The sequence below is a fragment of the Schistocerca nitens genome, chromosome 11 (assembly GCF_023898315.1).
Source record: "Schistocerca nitens isolate TAMUIC-IGC-003100 chromosome 11, iqSchNite1.1, whole genome shotgun sequence".
Taxonomy (NCBI): domain Eukaryota; kingdom Metazoa; phylum Arthropoda; class Insecta; order Orthoptera; family Acrididae; genus Schistocerca; species Schistocerca nitens.
The window spans coordinates 59,458,184-59,475,595 of record NC_064624.1 but is presented as its reverse complement, the minus strand read 5'-3'; the positions used below and the strand labels follow the sequence as shown (position 1 = coordinate 59,475,595).

The 17,412-nt window shown below is 39.7% G+C and overlaps 1 protein-coding gene across 1 annotated transcript; it reads right to left on the bottom strand.

Moving 5' to 3' along the window:
- Positions 1–433: 433 nt before the first annotated feature.
- LOC126213387 (transmembrane protein 216-like) lies at positions 434–1,298 on the bottom strand. Its single transcript, XM_049941092.1, has one exon. The coding sequence runs from the start codon at positions 1,167–1,169 to the stop codon at positions 669–671; it is 501 nt and encodes a 166-aa protein (XP_049797049.1). The 5' UTR covers positions 1,170–1,298; the 3' UTR covers positions 434–668.
- Positions 1,299–17,412: the final 16,114 nt, after the last annotated feature.

Below are 17,412 nucleotides of genomic sequence, written 5' to 3'. Positions count from 1 at the left end.
TACCATATTTTTTACTGTAACTTTCATTGTTTACATATACCAGTTGTACAGCACACAATTAGGCCTACTTGACACTATGCATACACAATACTAATGAAATACAAAAATTCAATGGTTTTTTGTCTTGGAAGTTTACTGGATAAAAATCTGTTGTAATACTATATTGTTGGTACAGGTTTTGTAAAATTTTATGAGTTGCAATTTGTATTGTACACATATGAAAAATCCATATCATAAAACTAAAACAACAAATACAGTAAATAATTACGAAATTTATACATCTAACTGTAACTTGTTCGCAGTATCTGTACAGTGATAAAACTACATTACATGCAGGTAAATGAAGTCTCTGTACAATATATCTGCAACTCATATAAAACAGATAAACACTTTCTTACAAGAAGTGCATACTTCAAGAAAATGACAGGCTCCTACATGTACTTCACAGTTCAAGCACTAAGACCATATTAACAATAACATTCTGTGTTATCAACCCCACTGCACTAATTAACAGTCTGTAATTTTTCTTGTATCTAAGTATGTGGGTACAATTGTATTTTAGCTTGTAGCTTCTGCATAAATCTTTTCAGCACATTCATTTTCCCGGTACTGAACGAATTGTGCGTAATATATGGATAATCCAGCATAATAAAGGAGATCATATGTTCTCAGTACCAACAGAAAGCGTCTCTGTACATTATCCAAAGCGTATACAAACCACACAAAGCTCCAAGAGATTGCATTGAGAGTGCCATGACGCATATTATAAAATCTAGTCTCAAAACATAAACTTGCCATGTTAACAAATAAACTGTTCCAAGAACAGAAAATGGACACAAAAATAACGAACAAATAACTGACTTAAAATCGTCTTCCCCTAGATTTCCTTTCATTGCCATGTACAGCCTTCCTGTTTCGGTAATAGTCAAAAACACTATAACCAACAAGTTTGTGTAAAGATAATCTGGTGGGCACGGCAGGGAAAGAATTTTTAGCGCCGTCGTTCCTATTTCGCACACTACAAAGAAAGCCATAAAGTATGAATTCCAGTGCAGAAGTATTTGATATGGAAGGAGAGGTTCGAAAAATATTACACACATATCGGTCTTCGTGAAGAACATATTAGCTCTTGTTACGAAAGTACTCATTTTTTCGGCGAATGTTGCCATCCTTTACGAGGCACTCGACAGTAACTACCGTCTACAACAGCAAATTTATTTTTAACTTAAACGCAACAACAGAGCATGCAAAAAATTGTCTTCTGACACCTGGAATAAAAATTCCACAAGAATAAGAAAATCGAAAAATATGAACGTCACCAAATTTTTAAACTAACGCTAAATTTTTACTTTTACGCCTCCCGCACATTTGAATAACGCGGTAACCATAGCAACAAGCAAGTTTGTTTTGGTCAAAGATGCTTGAAACCAAAGATCTCTCATCGGAGAGAAGCCCTATTATCGAATTTACCCAGAAACCAAAATTTTGCACGTCCATATGACTACTAAAATCGCTTTCAGAGTCCACTACAAAAGTGGTCGGAATTTCTACTGGCGCAGTTTTCAAGATGGAGTCAACTGAAAGCTTTTGTACTCAACTTTTGGAATATGGCCTATTAATTATTATCATATCCCTGTCTATTCAGCTACATGCGCATTTCCAGACAAATTTGAAGCCTCGCTGAGTAGGTTGCCGGTAGAAAAATTATATGAAAAGATCATTATTTCTGTTGATCTGTGAACAAACAATTTCCAATGTGCATAGTGGCGCACAAGATATGATGTGTACAGTGCATTAGACTCTATGGAATATACATGTTCCGTGTTTGTTGATGGGGCAACGTAATATAATTTGGTAGTCAAATGTATTAATATGTGTTGTGCGAATAAAGCATAAGTTTATTTTGTCCCTGAAATAGTTGTTACCCGTCATTTATCTGTGTTAATCTGCATAAACTACAACAGGTTATGGGCCCAGATGCTGGATTAAAGCGAAACAACAAGCTTTAAGGTGACTATTTGCGCAAAATGTGCGCGGAAGTTCGTATAAACTTGAATTGTGTACGCTATACGAAGAAGAAAGTAACTGTAAAATGAGTACAGCACACATACCGCAAATAGAGCGGCTTGTAGGGCGCGAAAATTACGCGACCTGGAAATTTGCCGTTGAGGCGTATTTGCACTTGGATGACTTATGGGACGTCGTAAACGGTAAATTGGCACCTACGGAATCAAGATTTGCCACTAAGGATCGGAAGGCGAAATCAAAACTAATCCTCTTGATTGATCCAGTGAATTATGTTCACACAGAAAAGGCTATGTCAGCAAAGGAGGTAAGGGACAAACTGAATAACGCATTTGAAGAAGGTGAATAACCAGAAAAGTAGGATTACTTCGTGAGCTGATAACCACAAGATTGAATAAGTGTAAAAGGGTCGATGAATATGTGAATAAAAGAATTTCAATCAATTGTCTGAGGAATATTGGTTTTGAAATGCGGATGAATGGATTGGAACTTTATTGTTAGCTGGACTACCAGAGAAATATTCGCCAACGATTATAGGTTTGGAAAGTTCGGGAATATCCATTACAGCGGATAGTGTTAAAGTAAAGATTCTACAGGACGTGAAGAATGAACCAGATTCTAATGCTTAAGGAAAAGAAACAGCGTCGGCTTTATACTCTAAGTATAAGAAGAAGAAGTGAATAAGATGTTTCAGATGCCAGAAAATTGGACATATTGCTTCAAAGTGTAACGAAAAGTTAAGTATAAAAGAAAAGAAGCATGTTAATTCTAGTAGTCCTGAGAGAAAGACTACCGATAAAGGTAAGGCATTTTCTGTTTTTTACTCTTTTAATGAAGCGAGTGATGATCATACAGAATGGTTCCTAGATTCAGGAGCATCTGTGCACATTACCAAAGCTCCGTCAGGTTTGCATGATGTTCCATCAAGGTCTGACATTGGAATTTCTACACCTGATGGATCTAAGTTAAGGTGTGAACTCGCAGGAAAAGTGGATCTTAATTTGCTTGTGAACGAGGAAAAGGAAATTGTTACTGCTCATGATGTACATTATGTAAGGAATATCGCAAGTAATTTGTTGTCAGTAAGTGAAATAGTAAAGAAGGGTAATAAAGTTATCTTCGATATAGAGGGAGCCAAGTGATAGACACTTATAGCTACTGCAAGTAATGTAAGAGGTATTTGCAAAGTCAATATAGCTCAAAATACTGCTGAAACAGGAAATCACTCTGTTTATGCTGCAAAAGGTTTCTTGTGGCATAGGAGACTTGGACATTTGAATAGGAAAAGTATGACTTTACTGAAGGATATGGCAACTGGGATGCAAAATTATGAAATGAATTAAGTTCAATGTGAGGTGTGTTTGTAAGGGAAGCAGGCCAGATTGCCATTTAACTCGAGTCAGAGCAGATCTATCGAAGTCTTGCAACTCATACATTCAGATCTCTGTGGACCTATGGAGAATGAATCCTTAGGAGGTAGCTTCTATTTCCTGATATTCATAGATGATTTTTATGGATACATGCATGTTTATTTTATTTGTTGTTTATTGCAAAATGGTCGAAAGACAGACTGGGAAGAAAATTAAAATCATTAGATCAGACAGTGGATCAGAATATGTAAACAGACGGTTTAAGGAACAGTTGAATGGAATGGGTATTAGGCATCAGACTACCATTCCCTACAGTCTTTCTCAGAATGGAGTTGCAGAACGAGCCAACAGAACCATTGTAGAAAAGGCAACAAGTATGTTAAGCAATGCTGAATTACCTAAGTGTTTTTGGGTTGAGGCTGTGTCAACAGCAGTGTATTTAATTAACTGGACTGGGAAGAAACCGGATCTAAACCACTTGAAAGTCTTTGGATGTGAAGCCATGGTTCAGATTCCAAAACCATTAAGAGGAAAATGGGACGAAAAATCTGAAAAACATATTTTTGTTGGCTACTGTGAGGACTCAAAAGGTTACAGATTTTATAATCCTGTGAATAAGTAGATAATAAGTAGTAGAGATGTAGTATTTTTGGAGGATTATAGACCTAAAATAAAAGAAAGTAGTCAAAATGACACAGTAATGCAACCAAGCCTAATGTGTGATAGTGATGAAACAGAAATGGAAACGGAAACAGAAGAAGACGAGAGTAAAGAGGAAGCTGATGTGCTACCCAAGAATCAAATTGAGGAAGAAGCTTCAACAGAGGAAGTCAGTTTAAGGCCATCTTCACATATAGCAAAACCAAAAGAATATCCAGATTATGAAATGTATGCTTCCCAAACAATCAACAATGAACCAATCACAGTTGATGAAGCTTTAGCAAGTTCAAATGCTCAAGATTGGAAAAAGGCTATTGAAAAGGAGCTGCAATCTTTTATGGATAATGATACATATGAATAAGTTGATATGCCTGAAAATAAAAAGCCACTAAGAACAAGATGGGTGTTTAGTATTAAAAATCCTAAGAGTGCAATTCCAAAATTCAGAGCCAGATTGGTAGCTAAAGGATATTCTCAGAAAGAAGGAATAGGTTACAATGAAACTTTCTTACCAGTGGTGAAGTATTCATCATTAAGATACCTTTTAGCTCTGGCAGTAAAGGAACACTTATTAATTCATCAAATGGATGTGAAAACAGCCTACCTGAATGGAAGACTAGAAGAGGAAATATATGTGATCCACCTGATGAAGTTAAGCGACGTTATCAAGGGAAAAGGAGAATTTGGCGTTTGAAGAAAGGCATATATCGATTAAAGCAAAGTGGCCATTGCTGGAATAAATGTTTGCATAAAAGTTTGATAAAACTAGGAACAGTGAAGAAATTGCAATCATGGCCATATGGATAGATGACTTTTTTTATTTTAACCAATAGTGAAAGCCAGATGGACTTTTTTAAAGAAAAGTTACGGTCAGAACTTAATATGCATAATTTAGGGAAAATTAAGCAATACTTAGGCATGAAGATTCTAAGAAGTGCCAAGAGAGAAGAATTATGGATTGATCAATCTCTGTACACAAGAAAGATCTTAAAAAAGTTCAATATGGAAAATTGTAAACCTATTTCTACTCCTATGGAAAACAACGCAAAACTGCTAATAAGTGATGACGACAAGAAATGTAAGGAAAGTGTACCCTATTTGGAAGCTGTCGGAAGTCTACTGTTCTTAGCACAGACTTCCAGACTACACATAGCATTTGCCACAAATGCAGTAAACAAGTTTTGCAGTGATCCGAGAGAAAAGCACTGAGTGGCAGTCAAGAGAATATTCCGATATTTAAATGGAACTGCTGATTATAAGTTAAAATATTCTAAAACTGGAAATGTAAATTTGGAAGGATACAGTGATGCAGACTGGGGAAATGAGTTGGAAAACAGACACTCCATCACTGGAAGTTGTTTTAGTCTAATGGGAGGATTGATATCATGGTCATGTAAGAGACAAAGAACTGTTGCTTTGAGTACTGTAGAACCTGAATATATGGCCTTGTCCTCCACTATCCAAGAAGCTCTTTGGATCTGTACACTGATGAGTGAAATAGAATCTCCTCCAACATTAAAGCCTACTGTGATATTTTGTGACAATATGGGATCTATTAAACTTGCAAACAATAATGTCACCAGGGTAAGATACAAACATATTGACATAAGGCATCACTTTATAAGACATAATGTGGAACAGGAGAATTTAATCCTCAGTTATCTATGCACAGAAAAAATGTTATCTGATCTTCTAACCAAGCCTCTCAGTAAGGACAAATTTCAGAAGCTGGTGAAGCATTATGGTTTAACCTGGGATGTATAGTGTTGAGTAGCTGAAAAATATTCTTTCATGGGGTAGTGTTGGGGATATGTGAACAAACATTTTCCAATGTGCATAGTGGCGCACAAGATATGTGCACAGTGCATTAGACTCTATGGAATATACATGTTCCATGTTTGTTGATGGGGCAATGTAATATAATTTGGTAGTCAAATATATTAATATGTGTTGTGCCAATAAAGCATAAGTTTATTTTGTCCCTGAAATAGTTGTTACCTGTCATTTATCTGCGTTACTCTGCATAAACTACAACAATTTCCCCTGACTTCTACACAGATGTAACAGCTGATGACAGATTTGCCATTTCTCTAAAAGACTTGCCATCTACAAATGGCCTAACATTAGCTTTAACAAGTACACTGGAGTAACAGCATCTTCTGCAACACGTATAGACTATAGAGGGAGAGAGAGTTATCAATTATGGTGCTACAGAAGAGTTCATCTTAAAATTAGGGGGGACAATTCAGATCTTTTTAACTTTGCCAAATTTAGATAAATTGTAACAATGAAATGAGTCAGGAAGTTGAGACAATGAAATGTGAATACATTTGTCTCGAGACTAAACGAAGCTTACTGGCCGTTCAGCATCCGGTATTCAATAACACAAACTACAGTGCTTTTGTACCAGCAGTCATGAGTGTTCTCAATGAATGTTTCCCCTTTATAATAGCACACGAAAAAAACAGTGAAAAGATTCGTGGATAACTGAAGGCATCAGGATCTCTAGTGCGAGAAAGAAGAAACTGCACATGGGAGTGAAGGACCACCCTGATGCAGTGTTTATGTTATTTAAACAAATGCAAAAGAATATTTGGCAGAGTAGTTAAAAAGGCAAAAGAATGGCAAACAGTAAGTACATCTCAAATGCCACAAATAAATCAAAAGCTGTGTGGCAGATTGTCAAGACTGAAATGGGTGCTGAAAAAACAAAAAGTTTTAATCCTAGATTAGAAACTGATGGAGAAAAGATTACAACCTCCAGACATATATGTGAAGAATTCAACAGGTATCGCATAACTGCAAAAAAATTGATAACCTTCCTCCTTCACACATAAATCCCAACATAATGTGACACAGATCATGAGAATTCAAATTTACTCATATACCTTCTATGAAGTGGGCAACACAAAATCCGTAAGAAATATTTAATTGTGTACTGACATGAAATTCCAACAAAGATAGTAATGGCAGGATATGATAATATTGCACCCCAATTCCGTCACATAATAAATCAATCGTTTGATAAGGGCTGCTTTCCAGACAGGCTGAAATATGTGGAGCTTCAACCTGTCCACAAAAAGGGCAGACAAGAGGAGATAGGAAATTCTCGTCCAGTATCAATACTACTTATTTTTTCTAAAATATTACAGTGAATAGTGTATAACCAACTAGAAAATACAACATAAAAAAACATTATTATTAATAATCAATATGGATTCAGGAAAGGGCAAAGCAGTGCGTACACTATCAATGAGGCAAAGCACTGTGTACCCAACAATGAACTAGTCACTAAAGTAAGCAAATGCCTCAATAGCAAGGAGTTTTTTTTGTGGTTTTTAGGGCGCACAACTTCAATGGTCATTAGCGCCCAGACTACGTTAAGAAGGCACCGCAAGGTACAAGTTTAAAACAACAACTAAAAGGAAAAACACGATAAAAGACAGACAGGCATAGGATTAAAAAAAAAAACAGCATAATCAAATGTCCTTAGAGAGGGGTGTCAAGTTGACAAAACGAAGAACGCGAGCAGCTGCTCGTGGGTCATCCGCTAAAATGGCATCTAGAGTACATGGCAGGCCAAGATCAAAACGCAGTGTGTTAAAATCCGGACAGGACGTTAAAATGTGGCGGACCGTCAGCAATTGCCCACATGGGCAGAACGGCGCCGGCGCAGCCGTCAGCAGATGGCGATGGCTGAACTGGCAGTGTCCAATTCGTAACCGGGCCAAAACGACCTCCTCCCGCCGAGAAGGGCGGGAGGAGGACGTCCAAGCCGCGGGAAGAGGTTTCAAGGCCCGAAGCTTGTTGTCCGTAAATGCGGCCCAATCGGCATGCCACAGCAATAAAATGCGCCGACAAATTACCCTGCTACAATCCGACAAAGGGACACAACAAGAAGCTGTCCGAGGCTGGAGGACCGCAGCCTTGGCCGCAGCATCTGCAGCTTCGTTCCCAGGGATACCGACATGGCCAGGAACCCACATAAAGCTAACCGGAGAACCGACGTCCACCAGCTGCTGAAGAGAGCGTTGGATCTGGTGCACGAAAGGGTGAACCGGATACGGATCACTGAGGCTCTGGATGGCGCTCGGGGAATCGGAGCAGATGACATAAGCAGAATGTCGGTGGCGGCAGATGTAAAGAACAGCCTGGTAGAGGGCAAAGAGCTCAGCTGTGAAGACCGAACAATGGCCATGGAGCCGGTATTTGAAACTTTGTGCCCCGACAATAAAGGAACACCTGACCCCGTCATTGGTCTTTGAGCCATCTGTATAAATGAAGGTCATATTAATAAACTTCGAACAAAGTTCGACAAAGTGGGAGTGGTAGACCGAACCGGGGGTAACCTCCTTTGGGAGCGAGCTGAGGTCAAGATGAACGCGAACCTGAGCCTGGAGCCAAGGTGGGGTGTGGCTCTCGCCCACTCGAAAGGTTGCAGGGAGTGAAAAATTAAGGTGTTGAAGGAGGCGACGAAAGCGAACTCCTGGGGGTAGCAGGGCAGAGACATACAACACGTATTGACGGTCGAGAGAATCGTCAAAAAAGGAACGATAAGACGGGTGGTCGGGCATTGACAGTAGCCGACAGGCATACCGACAAAGCAGTATATCGCGCCGGTAGGTGAGTGGCGATTCGCCAGCGTCAGCATGAAGGCTCTCTACGGGACTAGTATAAAACGCTCCGATCGCAAGTCGTAAACCCCAATGTTGTATGGAGTTGAGGCGGCGTAAGATGGCTGGCCGTGCAGAGGAGTATACGAAGCTCCCATAGTCCAGCTTGGAGCGGACGATCGACTGATATAGACGAAGTAGGATGGTTCGATCCGCTCCCCACGACATACCACTGAGAACACGGAGGACATTTAAAGAACGGGTACAACGGGCAGCCAAATGTGACACATGTGGAGACCAGCTAAGTTCCCTGTCAAATGTAAGACCTAAAAATTTTGTTGTCTCCACGAATGGGAGAGCAACGGGACCGAGTTGTAAGGACGGTGGGAGAAACTCTTTGTAGCGCCAGAAGTTAATACAGACCGTCTTCTCGGCAGAAAAACGGAAGCCATTGGCGACACTCCAGGAGTAAAGACGGTCAAGAGAACGCTGAAGACAGCGCTCCAGGACACGTGTACGCTGCGCGCTGCAATAGATGGTAAAATCGTCCACGAAAAGGGAGCCTGATACATCAGCTGGGAGGCAATCCATTATTGGATTGATCGCTATGGCGAAGAGAGCGGCGCTCAAAACTGAGCCCTGAGGCACCCCATTCTCCTGGCAAAAGGTGTCTGACAGGACAGAACCCACACGTACCCTGAACTGTCGATCCATTAAAAAGGAACGAATAAAAGGAGGGAGGTGACCGCGAAGGCCCCATGTATGCATGGTGCGGAAAATGCCCGCCCTCCAACAGGTGTCGTAAGCCTTCTCCAAATCAAAGAACACAGCCGCAGTCGGGCGCTTCTGCAAGAAGTTATTCATAACGAAGGTCGACAAGGTAACCAGATGGTCAACAGCAGAGCGGCGCCTACGAAATCCACATTGTACATTGGTAAGTAGGCGTCGAGACTCGAGCAGCCAAACCAAACGAGAGTTAACCATTCACTCCATCACTTTACAGACACAGCTGGTAAGCGAGATGGGTCGATAACTGGAAGGCAAGTGTTTGTCCTTCCCCGGTTTAGGAATCGGGACAACAATAGACTCGCGCCAGCATGCGGGAACATGTCCCTCAATCCAGATGCGATTGTAAGTGCGAAGAAGAAAACCTTTACCCGCAGGAGAAAGGTTCTTCAGCATCTGAATATGAATAGAATCAGGCCCTGGAGCGGAGTACCGTGACCGGGCAAGTGCGTGTTCGAGTTCCCGCATGGTGAATGGGGCATTATAACTTTCACGATTGGAGGAGCGGAAGTTAGGTGGCCTAGCCTCCTCTGCCTGTTTGCGGGGGAGGAAGGCAGGGTGGTAATGAGCGGAGCTCGAAACCTCTGCGAAAAAGCAAGGAGTGTGTATCCACTATCTACCATAACCTTATGAAAACATTTGAAATGGTAAACCATAAACAGCTGCTCCTCATATTAGCTTCTTACGGCTTCCATGAAAAATCTTTAAGTTGTTTCTCATCCTGTCTCAAAAATAGAAAACAGAGGATAGTTATGTATGAATGCATGGCAGGTAGTTGTACAACATTAAGGTGAGAACGCCTGCTCTAGTTGGAAGGAAATAACAGTAGGCCCATTCTGTTTCTGTGTTATATAAATGACATGTCAGGTAAGGTAACTTCAGATACAGTTCTATTGGAGACGACTCAACAGTAGTAGCCTACTGTAAAAACACTGAAGAATTAGCACAGAAAACAAGAAACTATTCAAGAACTAGAAAATTGGATAAATCATAATGCTATGAACTAAACCTAACAAAAACCCTAATTGTACACTTCAGGACCAAACAAATTGTTGAATATACAGCACCATTAAATTATGAAGGCAAAGAAATAATCACTGCAGAACCTGTTAAATTTCTTGGAGTGACTATAAACAAAAGCCTGCCATGGATTGACCATGTGGATTGCTTATGAAAGCGGTTAAATAGTTTCTTTGCATAATAAGGGTTCTAAATAGAGTAATTGACTTAGCTGTTAAGAAGATTGTGTACCACACATTTTTTATATCAGTTGTAAGGTATGGCATAATTTTTTGGGGTTCTGAGAAAGGAAACCTTCTCAAAGTGTACAAGCTAAAATTACGAGAGCTCTGACCAAAACAAAAAATAGACCATCGTGACAACCTTTATTAGCGAGCCTTGAGTTATTGACAATTCCTTCCATGTTAATATATTAGACACTTCTCTTTGAGCCAAAAAAGCCCATTACTTTTCGAAGACATTTCGTTTCACATGCTTTTGAAACAAGGTATAAACAAGATTACATGTTACCTTGCCACAGACTAACATTACTTGAAAATACTCCATATTACATAGCTTTGCAACCTACCAATAAACAAAGTCAAAATTCAAGGACTGCAAGCTAGAACGTATAGGAGAAAACATTAAAAATATTTAAAAAGCAATTGTTGGTGCAGTATGGATGATTTTATAAACGAGGAAGCGAGTAGGAGATATTAAATTTGGCTTGTTTTTCTGTTAGATCTACATTATGATCTATGTGTATTGATATGTTCTCTCTCAATGAAGGTAAATGTTCTCTTTGTATGTGTCCAGTCATAAAATCTGTGTCATGGTAAACTATGTATTTAAGTATTTAGATGTATAGACATGTGCCCTGTTCATGAAGGAATGTGTTCTTTTTATGTATGTTCGTATTTGTAAGCAACAAAAACAAACATGAAAAATACTTAACACAAAAAGAATTTAACCCACTGTAGAATATTTTAAGAAATAGGAAAAATTTAATATGTACTTATCTTTTTATGTTGTTAAAGTCCTTCTCGGTCCATGAATACAATTTCTTTTGATATATCTTGTTTTGATGTATACCTACGTAGGTATAAAATTATTCATTGATGAGTCACCAATGTTTCAATCAAATGATTATATATAATATGTCATCTGATAATAAAGATTCTGTTCTATTCTACTGACTTAATATGTGCGGAGATACATGTATATGTGTAGATTTCGGTTAAATTCTAGTGTCCGATTCCACTCGTCGACAGTTATGTCATACCAGCTCAACACAAAAATTGGATAGGAAAATCAATTTCTCGTATAAATCATTAGTTGAAGTGAGAAACCCTAATAAAAGAGTAATCGTTGATCGTCGATGCACATTTGATGGAAAGGAACGCAAAAAATTACAGAATACACGTGAAATGACAGTATTCCCACAGATCCTCAGCAGAACAGTACAGCACGTCAGCGTGAAGTTTTCTGAGGATGAAAGTCTTTGTGACAACCTTGATAGATGCAGCAGAACCTACTCTAGATGCACTCCCTCGTGTTAATGTAGTGGGTTTTGTGCATTGTGTCTTCTTCGTCGTTATTTTATTGTCTGCTTTGTTTTCGTGATACATGGTAAAGGTTATGTGAGGATTTGGAAATTTTTCCTGTGAATGTTCTTCAGTAAAAGAGGCTCTATATCTGAAACGGAAATAGTGATTTAGATTTTATGGTACACAAATAGAGAAAATAATTTTAATTAAAAATTCTTTTTAAGGTTAGCTCTTTTGAAGCAGAAATGCACAGTTCATTAGACAAAGAAGCTACCCCGATGCAATTGCACTGTCACTGTTCATCGTGAGATTGAAAGCCTCGCAGTCCTGTTACATGTGGTTGCAATTGCACCCTCTGATTGACATGAACCCTTCTTCCCTGTTACAGAACGTAGTGGCTATCTAATGCTGTAGCTAACTGTCGTCGACCTCCTCCAATTCTTCAAGCAGCAGTGCCTATGGTTCTGAATGCTCCCCATACACGTAAAACAATGCTGTGAGTGATACCAAAATCCTGGGCCACACTCGTTGCATTTCGTCCTCCTTCCAATTTCCCGATGATTGTTCCCCATGTGAAGTCATGTATGCTGTATTGAAGAACACCACCACAATGCACTGCAACATGCCATGTGACGTCCAACATTATGCGCACGAATGGGAGATCTTGCAACATCCTTCCGCACTTTCATTCATTTCGGCAGAGTTGATATGATATATTACTTTATATATCATGACCTGAATTTTACAGAGCAATGTATGTATATGCATTCAGAATATTAGACAATATTTAAAGGGCAATACACTTTAGAGACCAATAGTCTTTACTTTATTCACTCTGTTCAGTGTTCTTTCTAAGAATCAGTATGGATCTTGTTAACAAAATTTGCGTGTAATAATTTTTGCACTGTTGAGAAGTGAAAGAATAAAAGAAGTGTCGTCTAGACTTTTCAAAACAACATTAATTTTCTCGAGAATATGGACTGGAGTGCAAAACTTAATGATGAAAGTAAATTTAACATTCTGTGCAGAGTGACACAGCTCGGTGAAACTTGCAGAAATAACCGTTACAGTACAGCACATAATATATCTGAAAAACGCGAAGAGATGAACAGAAATGTTGCTTTTATTGAAGGACAACAACGATACCAAAAGAAAAGAAATTTACGATGTTGCTTTGGATGTTAGAAAAGACAGGACATGGTTCTTAATAGAGTGCGTGAGCAGCACAGGTAATCACTGCAGACGGAAATGTGAGCTCTGTAACGTGGTCCCATACTGGTCACAGGATTGGTGTGGTGTTCTTCTGGTAGGAGTGTTCCATCCGTCCACCAGCGCATTGGCAACTGTTGTACAGCCATTCATGTATGAGGAGATGCTGCAATATATCTCACAAATGCATCCCTCATGTGCTCCATGGGATTTAAGTTGGGGCAATGGGCATGTCAATCCATTTCACTTCTCAGCTATCACCCAAATTTTGTAAAGAACATCTATACTAAATTTTGCTTTTGCCATTTATAAACATCACCATTGCTCTATTCCTAATTCTGACACCATATTACGACTTTTTGTATCGCATATGGTATTTCATAAACTCAGTTTCATTTGCCATTGATTGAAGTGAAATGACGTTGTGTAGACCTTCTGTGTTAGCAGAGTAATTTACAGACTAATTCTAAAGAAAACATTTATTTCACACTCATTAACAAGGTAAAACTGGAAGATAAATTCTTATATAACACATTACATGGAGTATAGACATAGAGTGTCCGTAGTTAAACTATAGTAATGCAAAAGTACATTAAAAATCAAGGCATGGAGTCTGAATTCTCACATCCCCACTAGAAGCACACCTGCAAAAATCACAAAACAAAAACGAAAAATTACATTTTCAGTCGAAATCCTTGTATCAGCAGATGATAGCCAGGCTTTGCCACCGTTTTATCATCATGTCTGTCAGATTATGTTTTAAGGTGTGTGCTGCCTGGTGATTGGTTCAAATGGCTCTGAGCACTATGGGACTCAACTGCTGAGGTCATTAGTCCCCTAGAACTTAGAACTAGTTAAACCTAACTAACCTAAGGACATCACAAACATCCATGCCCGAGGCAGGATTCGAACCTGCGACCGTAGCGGTCTTGCGGTTCCAGACTGCAGTGCCTTTAACCGCACGGCCACTTCGGCTGGCGCTGCCTGGTGAATTTGAGTATTTTTCTCTAATAAAGTGGTGACTTGCGTTTATATCTTTAGTTCAACTCCTGTAGCCAAAAGTCTTAGAGAGGTCAATTGCTTTGTTGCCACACAGTAGTTTGGGTTAGGGGATATTTAACTGGCTAAGCTTTGAACCATAGAGCCCCTGTCATGCTGCACTCAAGGCCATATATTCTGCCTCACTATATTGTCAACTCTTTCTTACTCTGCCAGGATGTCACTGCTCCGTGAGACTTATTAAACAGATATCCAGATTTATGTCTTCAGAATCTCCAGCCCAGTCTACATCACAGTGGGAGTCTTCTCGTTTGAACATCGACATCTTCATACCTTCTAGATATCTAAAGATCCTTCTGCTGCCTGCCAATGGGTATGCCCAGATTATTACAAATACAGCTGACAATTTCTATTGAATGAGCTACGTCTTTTGCTAATTGAGCATACATTAAACTTCATATTCCTTCATGAGAGGGTAAGTTCTCTATAACTTCTTGCTCTTGCTCTTGTTTTTGGACTCATATCAAGAGTGAGTACCTGGTTATTGTCCAGTGGTGTAGATATTAGGTTAAACTCTTTCATATCGAATCTGTTGAGAATTGGCTCCATATAGTGTGTTTGGTCTGTCCCTAAACAACTTCTTTGCAGTTCCTAGAAATTCGGACACCTTACCAGCCAGCACCATCACGACAATTTTCAAACTAAATTTTTGTCTCAGTTTTTGAAAACATCTTTATCTCCAGGGTTATTACTGCAAAGTAGCACTGCATCCACATAGAAGGCAACTTTTAAAATGTCTGAACCTTGATCTGCATAACACAGTGGTTAGCTGTTGTCTTTTTGAAGGTTACATTGAACAGTGTACTGTCTAATTTCAGGTTCCAGCAGCAGCCACCTTGCTTCAATCTATATACTGCGTTTTTAGTCTTTAATTTCAGCATCTTTCGTTGTTTTCATAACTGGACCTATTTCTGCCACCTTCACATACATCTCTTCATGTAAGTAATCTTGTACGAAAGCTGTGACATGTAGGTGATCAGTGTCAAGATCATGTTTAGCAGTCAAAGCAAATAAATATCTTGATAGTTGTATCTTATATCTGGTACATCATAGTCAAGGCCTTGCTCCTGACCTCAACCTGTTATTACTAGCCATGCTTTATAGTATAAAATGTGTCCTTTCAAATCGTCCATAGTTTTAAAGATCTATTTTGCATTTATTGGCTTCTTGTCTGAAGGTAAAGCGACATATTCTCGTATGTGGTTCTCTTTGTAAGATTTAAACTTCTCCTGCATTACCTTCAGCGAGGTTTCAATTTCTTAGAGTGACAAAGGATTGGAGCCATTTCACTGTTTTGATTAATAATTTGGCAAGTCATGTAGCTTCTTTGGTTTTGGAATGCCTGACGACTTTCATATTGGCTCACATTCGTACAGTTGCTCCTTATCATTGTTTGCATTGTCTGGGCCTAATTCCTCATTATGGCTAGTACTCATCCAAATGTACTTAATGCGATAGCCTCAGGTTCAGGTTCATTTTCTTGTAGTTCAGTCATCCTTATTTCATTCCGTTTCTTTTCTTTCAGTGAGATGAACAGTCGAAATGGTTACTGTGGCCCGTTTTCTTCTTTATACTGTTTAGAGTTACGTCATTAAAAATGAAGTTCACAATGTTTATGATTCTCTAACGGTTATCTTCGAAAAACCTATATACTTTCATTCTTTACAGTATTCTATCAATATACGAGGCCTGTCTGAAAAGTATCCGACCTTTGGCCAGAAAAAATATTTCGAATACCTGACGGGGTTGGGACCCGAATCCCCTTCAGAGTAGGCCCCTTGCGCTTGCACACACTTAGCCCACCGATCCTTCCACCGCTGGAAACACCTCTGGAAGTCTTCTTTTGGAATGGTGTTCAGCTCCGTCGTCGTGTTCCGCATTATCTCTGTTCTCTACTCTCAAAACGGAATCCTTTCAGTAGCGTCTTCAATTCTGGAAACAACCAAAAGTCGCAAGGAGACATGTCTGGAGAGTAGAGAGGTCGGCGAACGGCTGGAATTGCATGTTTGGCCAAGAAATTTTGGATCTAGTGTGATGAATGTGTGGGGACTGTGTCGTGATGTAGTTGACAGTTTTTCGCCTTCCACATGTCTGGTCTTTTGCGCTGAACTGCGTCACAGAGTCGCCGGAGAACATCTTGATAGTACTCCTTTGTCACTGTTTTTCCTTCCGGTGCGTATTTGTGATGCACAGTTCCACAGACATCAAAGAAGACAGTCAGAATCACCTTCATTTTGCTTCGCACCTGCCGCACTTTCTTTGGCCTTGGAGACTCGGGATGCTTCCATTGCGACCACTGTCTTTTTGTGTCTGTGTCGTACTCGTACGCCCATGACTCATCTCCAGTTATAATGATGGTGTTCAGAAACCCAGGATCAGTGTTGGTGGTGACCAGAAGGTCCTGTGGAACCTCGAAACGGATGTCTTTTTGTTCCGGCGGCACGGATTCCGCAGCCGCTTGGTGCATGTTCAAATCATCATGCAAAATTACATGTGCTGAATCTTTAGTAAAACCAATCTCTTGGGCAATCTCCCGCACAGCCAAACGACAATATGCCATCACCAACTTTTGCATTCTCTCAACAACTGCTGCACTCTGAGCAGTATGGGGCCTGCCAGAACGATGGTCACTGTCCATTGAATCGGTTGAACCACTCCTTAATTTGTGTTACACCAATCGCATCTTCTCCAAACAACTGTTGAAACTTACGAATTGTTTCACTTTGAGAAGGTCGTATACTTTTTAGACAGATCTAGTATATTCAGTACTTTTTGGTCCTATTCCGAAATGTTGAGGATGTGGCTTCTAGGTTTCCCAAGTTTCTTCTGGAGTCTTTTTTTTTTTTTTTTTAGTGCTTTATCTGGTTCAAATGGCTCTGAGCACTATGGGACCTAACTTCTAAGGTCATCAGTCCCCTAGAACTTAGAACTACTTAAATCTAACTAACCTAAGGGCATCACACACATCCATGCCCGAGGCAGAATTCGAACCTGCGACTGTAGCGGTCGCGCGGTTCCAGACTGTAGTGCCTAGAACCTCTCGGCCACAAAGGCTGGCCCTTATCTGGAGATCTGTTAGACAGACTGCAGTGGAGATTGCTTCTGCTCTGAATTTATCTGATAAATTGGCTTCAAAAAGGATTT

Bases quoted from the DNA above. Each gene is read 5' to 3' on its own strand.
- LOC126213387 (XM_049941092.1), bottom strand. From the start codon at position 1,169: ATGGCAACATTCGCCGAAAAAATGAGTACTTTCGTAACAAGAGCTAAT.